This window comes from Ptychodera flava, chromosome 4, assembly GCF_041260155.1.
Source record: "Ptychodera flava strain L36383 chromosome 4, AS_Pfla_20210202, whole genome shotgun sequence".
Classification (NCBI taxonomy): Eukaryota; Metazoa; Hemichordata; class Enteropneusta; family Ptychoderidae; genus Ptychodera; species Ptychodera flava.
This window is the reverse complement of record NC_091931.1, coordinates 36,719,210-36,732,229: the sequence shown is the minus strand read 5'-3', so window position 1 is coordinate 36,732,229 and position 13,020 is coordinate 36,719,210. Positions and strand designations below refer to the sequence as shown.

Sequence of the window (13,020 nt, the reverse complement as noted above, 5' to 3'; positions counted from 1 at the left end):
CTGGGGGGGGGGGGTCACCCTGTTTTAGAAATTTGGAATAGGGGGGGTCACCCTGTTTTCAAAATTTGGAATAGGGGGGTCAGCCACTTTTTGACGTCGGCAAAAAATAATCCACCGCCCCCCCCCCCCAGGCCGAAGAAACTGACCAGTCCCTAAAGACTGTGCGAGTTCTACTCTGCTTGTATCGGGCCAAGTAATGGTAGTGTCCTTGTAGCGTTTCTTATGACATCTACGTTACGTTTGAAACATTAACAACAACACAACAGTTATGTTCATCGAATTTTATTGGTCAACAACAAAAATAACACATAAACAACAATACAAACAACAACAACAACCAGATTTCTGGGTTCCCTATATGGTTACAATGTACAGAAAACTACCTGCAGTTTACCCCTGTATACAATAACCGTATTTTTGTCACTAGAGGGCGTCTATTATTTTCTATGACATCACAAACATGGACGAAAAGAGGAAAGTGTAGTTCTCGAGCTTTCTGCATTTTTACTTTCGGTTATTTTTTTATTTTACGAAATTCAGGTAAGATTTTGTAAGCTTACTCTTTTGGGAAAAGATTTCGTTGTAAGCCCTCTCACCTGAAAGTATTTTAGAAATCAGAGGTAGCACACAAATCTGGCAAATGAGTTCGTTGTACCCTTGACAGTCTTGTGTAGTCACACTCTAAGCGCCTACGGTTCTGACGGTCTTTGATAAACAAAGCAGCGATCAGCTATGAATCCCCCCCCCCCCCCCCTTCGGAGGCACTCCCCCAACACGGATCTACGAAGGGGATCTGGCAATCAATCCTGTTCTTTGCTGCAGTTCCCTATAGTCCACTTCACCCGGCCATATTGGCTGGCATGCAAGGCAAGACCAGAAAATACCTACCAATAAGCTCACAAGCGGACCAATAAGCTCACAAGCGGACCTAAACCTGGCAGCAGGCTTGCTGCGGATCCGTAGCCCTACCACTCCCTTTGCTGGTTGTGTTGCCCGGTTGTGTTGCCCCTGAGAGAATCCCTTTGAGTTGAGTTTGCAACCAAAGTCGTGTCCACTAATCTCAAGTCGTCCTCCTTGCCCCCTAGACAAGCTGGGACACTAAAAGTGAGGTATATATATAATATATATATATATATATATATATATATATATATATATATATATATATATATATATATCAGGGCTCGAAATTAGCGGTAGTCCCGCGTCCACAGACTACCAACTTTTCTCTGGGGCTACCAAAACCCATGAAATGGTAGCCCACACGGACTACCAAAGCCTGGGATACGAAATTACTTAGTGGGCGACATGATGTTGATCTCTATGAGATGACCGACGTTCATAAAGTCAACGCATCTGGACACAGAACGGACAGACTATGACTTTTGTTATGCATATTGAAAGGTGACAGCGCAGTCGAATTTGTTACGACAAACTTTCAATAAAATATCCTTTATCTGAACTGATGTACTTGAATGACAGGCTCGGAAAATGATGGCCAATGAAAATTACTTTTCATAGTTATTTAATCACAATGTATCAATCACAATTAAACACAAAATTATTCAAACTGCAAAGAAAACGCTGTCGGGCCATCCACAAATTACGCTTTCCGAAGTGTACGAGATCATCCTTTGAACTTTGATAGTGTACTGTGGTGGAGAAATATTGCCAAAATTGCCACGAAAGTATTAGGAACGTGACTGTACCAAGTTGTCATCCTGAAATTCATAGCCAACTTATATTTAGCCATGTTACGTTTACACATGCTGACTGAAGTGTCATGGCAAACATCAAAATTTGCATATAAGCTCCGCGTATGTGTGAATAGGTCGTCAAACTTTGAGGCGTCACCGTTCTCCTAAAGCTATGAAGATCTGCGGGAATTGATGTCAAATGACTAGAAAATTCACTTCCTGAATAGAATCATGAAAAATAAATCTTTTATTGTCTAGATATAAATAAAATATCCTTTACAAAGAAATCTTTGTTCATGCATGGGCTACCAGACCTTGTCACTGGGCTACCAACTTCAGAAAATGGTAGCCCAATGGGACTACCGGGGAAAAAAGTTAATTTCGAGCCCTGTATAATATTATATATATATATATATATATATATATATATATATATATATTATATATATATATATATATATATATATAAAATGCCAAACCTCATTACTGGTTCAGCCTCATGGTAAATACCATCTAATCCCCTACAATTATCCCATGTTGCTCAAGGTTGTCAACCTTGGTGTATAATTTAAATTGACTTCTGCACAAGGATAGGTAAGGTTTGCTGCAGTGCAGTAACTCAAGACTTTTGGATGGGGTTGTGTTTTGGTTGCCATCATTTTCTTGAGTTGACTTGGTTATCTCCAGGAGCTGTAATTATTTGTGTGCTGAGACAAATGCCAGGAAATACCACATGTGTAGTTTTCACTGACTTTGGCAATTTACATGGCACAGTGTACAAAGTGTTTACAACCTTACCTCCATCCACTTCAAGGAGACTGTCAGTTCAATATTAATGCCAGTTGTGTCACAATGTTGGCTTTCCAGGACCTTTCTGCATGTTGTCAATTCAACCATAATGCAATCCACGGCTGTCACTCCATCACCCAAAGGCTCAAAGTCAGAAGAGGGCGCTTCAAGCAAGGTACTAAATTCACAGGGGACATGCAGAGCAGGAGCCGACATACTGCGCATGATTGGTGTGGATAATGAAGTCGGAGTCAGAATGGACTACCTTGTTAATACTAACCATGGCAAGCAGGAAAGGGGTGATAAGCTCACTCACACACATACACAGAACAAGGTACATCATGCCATTGGGCATCAACTTCCCCAAGTCCTGTTTTACCTGTTCTCCCCAGTACTCTGTAAACAAGTCCACACTCACTATTGATAACAATGGGTTTGGGCCAAACTATGATGGTGAAAGGGTCAATTGTAAGTGTTCGTGTGTGCAATTTATGCTTCGCATGACTGAACGTTCTCTGGCATCACATGACAGTTCTCCTGACAAGTCGTCTGTTTATAAAATGACGATAGTGATCAGTCAAGAAAAATGAATGTATGTCCAGACAAAAAACTGGTTGATAAAGAAAAATACCAGGTATTTGAATGGCAGACTTAAAAAATCTCATTATACATACGCCAAAGGACTGATAACTTTTCAAACAATATAGCTACTGGAGCATTAATTATTTTTCATGAAAATTTGCCTGCTTGCAGAACATGGACAGGGCTGTACACAATGTTGGACAGGTAAACATCTGATCACAATGTTAAATCATTTTCCTCCTTGTCATACTGTGAAATTTTTGTTGTTGTGGTTCAATTTACATGACTGTTTACATTAAATATTGAAAAAGGTATTCTCCACTCACATATCATTTAATTTCCAATTTCCACATTTCACATGTACACTAACACATTTACTGTTATAAAGCAAGCAATAACAGTATGCCACCATTAATTTGAATCAATCTGTGTCCTTTACAGAGTGGAGTCAAGTGTGATGACACTAAAATTAAACGGTATTCTGTTTATGTTGGCAAGCTGCCAACGTCCATGAATGAGGTAATTGATATTTTAGATTTCTGTTTTTTCTGAAGAACAAATTTCAGGTATATTTCCCGATTTCTCTCAATTGAAACCTCATAAAATAAATTTAGGCATTTTTTAAACATTAATTTTGTGAAATGGAAAGTGAACATGATGTGCTCATTTTGTGTTTGATAAAATTTATAGCATACATGTCAGACCATTGTATACCAGGAATAATTGACAGTTGGTCGCCTCTTTCTTTCATACAAGGAAATTCAACTTGTTTTTTCTTGGCACCGGAAATTCAACACATTACATGAGCAAACGTTTTTTCTATAAAATTGGAAAGGATTTATGACAAAATAAAAACACTTTTTGCAGGTTATGTTGCTTCAGCTGTTTCAAAAGTGTGGAACAATTGTTGATGTGTATCTTGCAAAGACAAGTGAAAATGCTGTCTACAAATATGGGTGAGTTTACCATATTATCTGTCTATCCTGTCAAAACACAATTACTTCAAATATACACACAATGAACAGGAGACCTGTTGCAATATTTCTGATTCACAGGAAAAGTTATCTGGTTCAGATTAACAACAAGCTTTAAGGGCCCAATAAAAATGTTCCAGTGACATTGTTCAAGGGAATTGTGTTATTGTTTTATCTGTTCAACTATTCATTGAAAATAATGCATACTTTCTGCCATATTTATTAAAGCGCAGTGGTCGTCGCGCTGCGCATGCTCCTGAGGGGGTCCCCCTTGTTGACAACATATCCGAGAATGTCGCATGAGGTTACAGGTTGATTATTATGTTTGCGATATTGCCGCTGATATGGCGGCTGATTTGTCACAAGCATACCAACTTACCAAATCTAACAAGCAAAAAAATGTCAATTAATCTAAGTTAAATATCTGCTAAATATTGAACAGTAATTACACGCTGAATTGAGATCACATTTGATCATGATTTTCTTGAATCAGTTGAAGGGGGCTCGCTCGAGCCATGGAGCTAAACACTTACCCGTACGCGTGTATATGCCAACAGACTATCAATGACCGGGCTCTGGTCTACGACATCGCTAGCAAGGACGAGACCTTTCATTTCAAGAGGCCCAACAGGAGTACAATTGACAAAAATGCAAGCTACAGAAATCTACAGCTCGCAGAGCAATGCCCGCTGCAGCAAGAAGCATCTGTTCCGTGGTCTGCATGAACATCGGTGTCAAGAGAACCGGGTATATGGCGCGCTACACTCGGCTGTGGAGAATCAACTCCACTGCGAAGTTTTCCCCGTTGGGGGGTGCAAACGAGAATTCCGAGTACAGGTATCAAGTCAAGCAAAGGACCTTTCATAGGTCTTCTTGTTATGTGGGGGTTATCTCATTTGAAAGAGGATTCAGACCTACCCGGCAATCAGGAGGTACAACAACGAAGTTTGCGTAGCACCGGTAGGCCTACACTAGCTAGCCGTTGGATCTCTGCCATGACCGTGCACAGGATCTCTCAATACGTCCCTATGTGTAGCCGTGCAATTTTCCTGCCAAATGCCGCGAAAACCCGCTCGTTTTGTCTATTGTGTCCTGTCATTTGACTATTTCTTGCCACATATCACATATTACTAGAAGAAGTAAGAAATGGTGATCAACAGTGGGTCGTGGGCCAAGTCGTCGCGGGGCCGGTACGTTGTGCAGCTGGTTGTGGGACCGGATTCTCTTATATCCGTGTACGTCAACGCGGTGACCTTCTCCCTTATCGAAGCAACAGCATCCGTGTCCTGCTCCGGCTTGTCGATCATGGTCTTGAGTGTAATGTTTGTGCACAGTGGATAGAGGGACTGTGGTTTGTGTTAGGCATTGTGCTTGTTGCTGGTCTACATATGTATATACAATGTTGATCATTTTAGTGATGTATTTTTACTGCGCTGTACATAGCATTGTGTACAACCAGCGTGACCGCGCGCGATCAAACTCATTTGCGTGCAGTAAACTCGGCGACATAATGTGCAGAGTGTCTCAATGTTCGTAGCCTTAAATGAGTTTATTGATAGAAATACACCACTGAAGTTCATTTCCGATCTTAATATTTTACTATTGAATGATGTTGAATCTTAGAAAGGCGTTATCAAAGTGAGGGACCGACCGCTCCCATCTCACTCCGATTGAAGTTGAGAAGACTTATGTTTACAAACATTTATGTTTATCAACAAAAAATCGCGCACGCGCAGCGCGACGACCACTGCGCTTTAAGTTAACATTTTGATGAAAACAAAAATTGCTTTGGATAATGTAATTGATCCTATCCTCTCTTCATGTAATATAGATGACACTGAAATTTCTGTTTAAATTTTTGTTGTGCATTGAAGTTTAGAAACAATCATATTCAAAAGTCATGCAAATATTTACTGTTATTCAATGGTCCATTCACATTTTTAGCAAGTATTTCATCATAATTATTCTTGCCTTTGTGATCTTTTCCAAGAGTTTTATTCATGGAAGCTAACAGGAATGGTTCATTACATCAAATTCTATTCTTTGAGGATAGATACAGAGAAAACATCGTAACTTCTCTGTTAATTGTGCCATCTGGCTCCTCTCTATATACCTCATCCAGGTGTTTCCACCTAATGTGTTTTGCACCATTGTCTCTCATATATAGTTTTGTAAGATTTTCATCTCTGGAATCGGCAAGACGTGCTGTAGCAGTCATGAATAATTATCGACTCGGCAGCCATGAACTTAAAGTAGAAATGTCATCTGAGACAAGGGCAGGTGGGTGTTAATTTTTGTCACAAGCCTTCACAATTTTCAAATCACAGCTTGCAAGAATTAGATGATTCAATATGGCCGACGTTTAGTGCAGTGTGTTTTGCATATAGTTGATATTTTTCATGATATTCTGCTAGTTTATGTATATTTTATGCAGACCTAAGGGTTATGTCAACTGTTGCATGGTGTAATATGTTAAAGGATAACGCTCACCTTGCATCGCAATCAGAGAGCATATAGGTGTTGTGTAATTATTTGGTTGAAGAGAAGAACAGAAACGAAGTAAAGATTGCTTACACTTGCTTACAGTCCTACAGCGTGTTACAACAAGACCAAAACTGCAACCTGAGCAATCCAGGCGTTACAACCAGGATGAAATGATGCTGATGACAAAACTTAAAGAGAATTTCTCAAAGCTGCAATCTGAATATGATCAGTTTGTGAAGGAACTGAAAGTACCATCACCTACAGGCACACAGCAAGGTAAATGTATTCCATATAGCTATTGTACAATCATCACAGGTGAATTACATCTTCTATGATACTGTTGTGTTCCATCAAACATCAGGTAGCAAAAATTATATCACCCCGGTTTTAACCTGTGAAAATGTTGATTATGGCTTATCCTAATCATATTGTAATATTTTAGTGTAATTGCTTTCAGGACGTAAGGTGCCAAGTTAGTGTTCAGAGTCACAATTATCCGTCAAAATGGAAATTCAAAATGGATACCCTCCTTGTTTAATAAATAAAATTTTGATTTTATGAAAACCTGAGAGGGAGGAAATTTTCTTACTTCAGCAGCCCATAAGTCATAGATCAGAAAAGAATCTTAAACATTTCAGTCTTACATGTAATATCTGTCCCCGAGGCGCATTCTACCTATGAAATAGAGAGAGAGAGAAAGAGAGAGAGAGCCATCAGTATAGTCCAGCTTCATGAACCTATAGGAAACAAGTACACATGAACTTGTAAATGTGAAATATGGAGTAAAATGTTTTTTAACAACTATCTGTTATTTACATGACTGAAGTATTTGATTTATGTCCAGCAACCGTTATTTTTACCCTTTTCTTAGTTGACTTATTTATTGTACCTCAGATACGTGTTCAAAACTAGTGTTTGACATGGCAGAAATAGCAGAGAAATTGAAAGAAGTAAGATGTGGTCTGTCGGCAGCCGTTGGTTCAGAAGGCAAAGTCATTGACATACCAGAAAAAACGAGGCAGTGCACTGATACATCTGATGGACCTGTGAAGTCAAAATTGACTGGAGGAAAGAAACAAGAAACTAGGCAGTTAGCATGGTCAAATAGGTAAGAAAAGACCAAAGCAATGGTTGAAACAGATTATACCCCGCTATCTTAGCAAATTTATTTAAAATGTGAGTCTGTGCAGTTTTGCCTTGAGCTTATAATAACTATCCAAAACATGGTTACAGCAATTCATTGACTCTTCAATCTGTCACAATGTCTGTACATCTCAATGTTGGAAGCATGTGTATTCATTGTAAATGTCACCGGCTGGTATTCCAGAATACTGTCCAGCAATGCATTGTATCAGTTCCATACCACTACATGTGTAATTTTCATGTGATAAGGCAATGTTTTTAGTCAGTGGCACATTAATTTGACTGAGAGGGGACAGTGAGTGATGTCTCTGCATTTCTCATAATTTCCTGTTTTTAGACACTTAGATTTGCATACTTGCATACATAATTAACAATTTGCATATTTCTTCTCTATGGTTTTCGGAGGATTTATCGTTGCCATGGTTGACTTGAAAACAGTTGCTGTGCTTCTAGTTCTTCTCCGTCGCACCTGCCTGTATGTAAAGTAGAAAAGTGATGATATATCTTTGCAGGTGAAATTGAAAAAAGTCACATTTTTATCCTGTTGTTTTGTCAGAACTTTTCCTACACAGCAGAAGTATAAAAGACAACTGGCTCAAAGTGATCAAGCAGAGACTGGATTGAAGACACTGTCAACAGAAAAGAAAGGTATAAATGTTCAAAGAACCATGATATTAGAAATTGCATGAAAAATACAATGCAGTGTGTTGTTAAACAGAAAAGACTTGAAGAAAGAAATACCAGAGTGTAGTACATAATATATTAAGTACTTCATACCGGTATTTCTTTCTTCAAGTCAGTTGAATATAAGTTTTATGTTTTCTGTGTTGAGGTAGTATGCACCTTGAAAGTGAAAGACTTAAACTTTTCCTCACACTTTCCTCAAAGAATATTTCAATCAGTCTCTTTCAAAATCAAGAATAACAATCGCAGGTCACCGTGCAAACTTTGGAAATAGAGAAACAAATTACTCAAGATTTACTGATAATTGAAATTCAAAATGGCTGCCATCCCTGTTTAAACTCTATGGATAAAATATAAAATTTTCGATTTTCGAAAAACTAAGCTGATGAGAAGTTTTCTTGCACCAAGAGCTTTAAAATGAACCCCCCCCCCCCCCAACACACACACACACACATACAGTATATCAGAAAAGAATTGTAAAAGTTGAGAGTCCGAATATCTGTCTCTAAGGCGCGTTCTACCTTAAATGGAAAGTTGATCTCAAAGAAAGATAAACAGTATTGATGTTCTTAGATGATCACTTTTGCTTTTGACAATAACTAAGTACTTTCTTTCATTTTATTGGTAACAGTTAATGCAGGAAGGGGAGAAATGATTGCAAAGGTGTTGACTTCAAATGAAGCAAAGAAAGTTGGTCATCAAATCAACCAAGGTAAGAATTATACTAACAAAGTACATGATATGGAAGCTGAAAAATACTGTGAATTTATTTCATATCTATAGGCTGGTAGTGTTTGTGTCAGACATTAATGGTGAAGCCTTTTCGTTTGTATTACTTATCAGTCCCAGCAGATGGAGTTGGGGGGAGGGGGGGGACTTAAAGATTTGGCTCTGTCCATCCACGCAGATATACAGCCATTTGTGTATTTTCCATGTCCTGATCCCATTTGTTTAAATGAACACAAGGAACTTTCAGGATGTCACCACTTCTATTCAAAGAGAAAAAGGAAAACATTCTTTTGCTTATTTGACACTTCTGGACTTGGAAACTACTTCTGGACTTAGAAACTATCACATTTGTTCACTTTTAATGTTGCACATTGACGAATTTATATTTTGACTGGGACTGTGTCGTTGACAATGACTTTTTTATCTGTCATTGGTATATTAAAGCTAATCACGGTTGAAAAGGTACAAAAATACAACAATATTGCAGGATACTTCAGATTTTCCTATTTCCAGTTGTTAGATCTAACATGCTAATGAAATCTGTAAGGCTGTTGTCTTCACTGAAATTTGCGTAATTCCTCACAGGTAACACAACTCCCAACACGCCCTGTGGAAGAGGAGACACACAGACAGTAGGGAGAGATGAAAGTCATGGTGTAGGTCAAAGGTCAAGAATTCCAGGTCTTGGTCGAGGTGCTCTGGCATTGGTAAAGAATAAGTAATATTCTTCTCGAAGAGTGATTACATTTTGTGATAGTAGTTGCACCTAGTGGTACACAGTGCTGTAGATGCACCAGATAAGAGAACCGTACACCTGGTAGAGTTAGACATTTCAATTTCAGCCTGTAATATCAATGCTTCGGTAATTTTTGAAGTGACATAAAAATAATGAAACTTTATGACAAAACAGTTTACAGAGCAAATATTCACACAATCTCTGAGGAAATGTACGGTGAAGACTTTTGTAAAGGACAAGAAACAGGATCATCAAAGAATTTACAGTAATTTGTAAATAACTGCATTTCAGCCGTTTTTACATGGTCAAAGAAGTTGCCCATTAATTTGTATAAGGAGTTTCGATTGAGAGGTAAAGAGCACAAAATTTTCATACAGTGTATTCATTATTCGATAATGACAACAGTTTGTACAGAGCATCATGTACATATATGATTCATTTTCCTTTTCTACAAAGTTGATTTGCCAGTGTATGACTACAGGCAATCATCAACACATTGTAATGAAGTGACAATGGCATGTTTTTCCCACAACTTAAAACTCTCAAAGTATGTCATTGAACCTTGGTATCAGAATGTGTGAAAATTTAACTGAAAGTAACTTACTGTTGGTGAAAACATCCACTTTCAGACTTGCTGGGCCAGGAACTCTCCTAGACACTGCCCTCTTGTGACCAGTTGCAGTTCAGTCGTGATATTCAGAGAAAGTATCACTGTCTCTGATTACTGCTGAAATCAAATTTTTAAATGCACTCACCTACCTCATCGTATTTGTACAGCAATCAGTGTATCATGTTATTATTGGTATCATTGTACCATTTTACACTTGACCCAAAAAACTCAGAATTTTCACAAACTTTTAAACAAAACAAATCTATACAAGTATTTATTGAATGGATTCAACTGTAATGTACAATGAAATTTTATCTTGCTTACGAGCAAGAATTTTTATACTTACAATGTCATTTTTTGAGAGCGGAAAATATTGAATATTTTCAACGTTTTACTGCTAATGAAGTAAGTGTTCTATTTAAACTTCTAAAATTGTATTTTCAATCTTTACTGTAAGTTTGTAAGCACCTTGACAGGTAAACATTTGTGTTATTGTTATGAAGAGATGCTCCCTATTCAACAAAGCTCGCTCAAAAAAGAAACACAATTGTATCAGAGCAAGTTGCCAAAGTTAAACATTCTTTTGTTTGGTTTACATTATGAATGTGAAGTCATTATATATTTATATATATATATAATATATATATATATATATATATATATATAATATATATATATATAATATATATATATATATATATTTTGTTTTTGATGCCAACAGCAGTTTCTTGTCCTACTCCCCAAAGCATATTGAGATACACAGTATTCAGCTTGTCAACTCAGCCTGTACATGTGTTAATCGCATTGTTATTGTTAACAAGTGAACTTAAGTCAGGACTAGAAATCAAATGTGAACAATATCAGTGCATTTTATATTTAGAGACTGTGTAGGCAAGTTAAAAAGTAGGTGTTTGAACATGCGTTTGGGAGTAGAACAAGAACTTGCTATCCACGTACAAAACAAAAACTCACTGCCTATGAAAAAATCATCAAAAGTTACAATTACTGGCCTGTTAAGTAAAAACAGATCAGAAGATGAAAGAAGAAAATACCCTGTTATTGTTCCTGTGTCCATCTTGTTACTTTGAATGTCTTGAGGTTTTTATGAACTAATATGTGATTGTAATACTGTTACATTGTAATTGATCTTTTAGTAAAGCATTAGTTAGTACTGCACTTTATTTCATTATTGTAACTCTTATTATCAGCTATGTAGTGGTCTAGTTTTCTCACAGAAAAAAAAACTTGGAACTGTAGGTTGTTCACTGCTTGTTTGCAGTCACCAAGAGATCTGGTTATTGCATGCATGGTATCATTCAAATTGTGAACATAATTTCTGTTGCAATGATCTTCCAACTTGCTCCTTCGCATCATTTTCAAAACGTTTTCTCATAGCCACAATACTAGTACGGAATCACTTTGACTGTCTCACTCATTTGTAAAACATTTTTTTTGTACGCTATGCACAATCAAGAACTGAGCAAGTATCTTATCCAGTGGTACATTACCAATGGTACATTTGTAAATTGTGTCCTCTGTATTACACGCCTTACAATTGTATATTGTAAATCAAAAATACATCCCTATGAATAGTGCCCTCACAGGTAACATCTGCCAGCAAATTATTATGGCTAGTGTACCTTGGCAATTTTTCCACATCCACCTTGCTAGGTAACTGATATAGAGATACAATAAACATTTTTAGAGGAATGTGTAATGTGTGTATTTTATTCCATTCAAACTTCAACTCTTGCCGTCTTGCTACAAAACATTGGATTGTAATGGAATATATGCCATTACAATCCAAATGTGGACCACATTGCAAACTGTAATATTTACGTGCAATTCAAGTAAATGCTTACGTTGTTGAGATGTTGATAATGAAACTATGTTTCGATAAAATGGTCGGCCGTAATGCTGGTGTTCCCCGATTGGTTGATACAGGTCAGCTAAGGTACTATTTTGAGCAATGAAAGACCCAAAAGCAATGGATATACAAGATTTTGATCAGTTTGTCATGTAGATGCAAGAGTGATGGCACATGCATATATGGAGTTAACTGTTCAAATCTGAGTGGTACACCAGTTGCAGAGGTGGTTATTGCTATTATATATGTTACCGGTATTTATGTTACCGGTATTTATAGTTTGATTTGACATTCTGCCGTGAAATGTTCACAGAATTCTTCGACTGAGGTAGCGCATGTTCCAATTGCAATGTAGTTCACATATTTTCATGTCATGACCAATCAGATCGCTGCATTTTCAGAGTCAATATACATGATATACCAGTACTGATTATCTTATAGCTTTGTCAAGACCTGTGAATCTTCCCGTTATACCCTCAGATTATCATTGACACTGTATCCAATAAGCCAACATTGTGGCCTCAGATGTTTCCTACATCTACAAGTTTACTGGCATTACCAAAACTATAAAATAACAGCTGCTAAAGTACCCCCTCAAAGTCCTTCGTGGACTTGAAGGAAACTTTGCAAGACAAAGTTTCTTTTTGTCCATTGTTGGCCAGGAGGTAGACAACAAATACAATTGCTCGTACATGGTCAGCAGGAATTAAATGTTATCTTTCTGT

The 13,020-nt window shown here is 37.5% G+C and overlaps 1 protein-coding gene across 4 annotated transcripts; it reads left to right on the top strand.

Annotated features, from left to right (window-relative positions):
* Positions 1-437: 437 nt before the first annotated feature.
* On the top strand, positions 438-11,037 carry LOC139131632 (uncharacterized). 4 transcript variants are annotated; one of them, XM_070697770.1, is made up of 11 exons: positions 438-540; positions 2,565-2,661; positions 3,240-3,272; positions 3,510-3,587; positions 3,936-4,024; positions 6,210-6,322; positions 6,629-6,802; positions 7,421-7,634; positions 8,226-8,317; positions 8,985-9,065; positions 9,668-11,037. In XM_070697770.1, exons 2-11 carry the CDS (start codon positions 2,596-2,598, stop codon positions 9,802-9,804), a joined length of 1,077 nt encoding a protein of 358 aa, XP_070553871.1. In that variant the 5' UTR covers positions 438-540; positions 2,565-2,595; the 3' UTR covers positions 9,805-11,037. The 4 variants fall into 4 exon arrangements, with proteins under 4 accessions (XP_070553871.1, XP_070553869.1, XP_070553872.1 ...); XM_070697768.1 differs by having other exon boundaries at positions 2,565-2,820; XM_070697771.1 differs by lacking the exon at positions 3,240-3,272.
* The last annotated feature ends 1,983 nt before the right edge of the window (positions 11,038-13,020 follow it).

Excerpts from the sequence above, each read along its gene's own strand:
- LOC139131632 (XM_070697768.1), top strand. The coding sequence starts at position 2,596 with ATGCAATCCACGGCTGTCACTCCATCACCCAAAGGCTCAAAGTCAGAA. Across the intron at positions 2,821-3,239 it reads ACACACATACACAGAACAAG|AACATGGACAGGGCTGTACA; the intron begins GTACATCATGCC and ends GCCTGCTTGCAG. Across the intron at positions 6,323-6,628 it reads GTCATCTGAGACAAGGGCAG|TCCTACAGCGTGTTACAACA; the intron begins GTGGGTGTTAAT and ends ACTTGCTTACAG.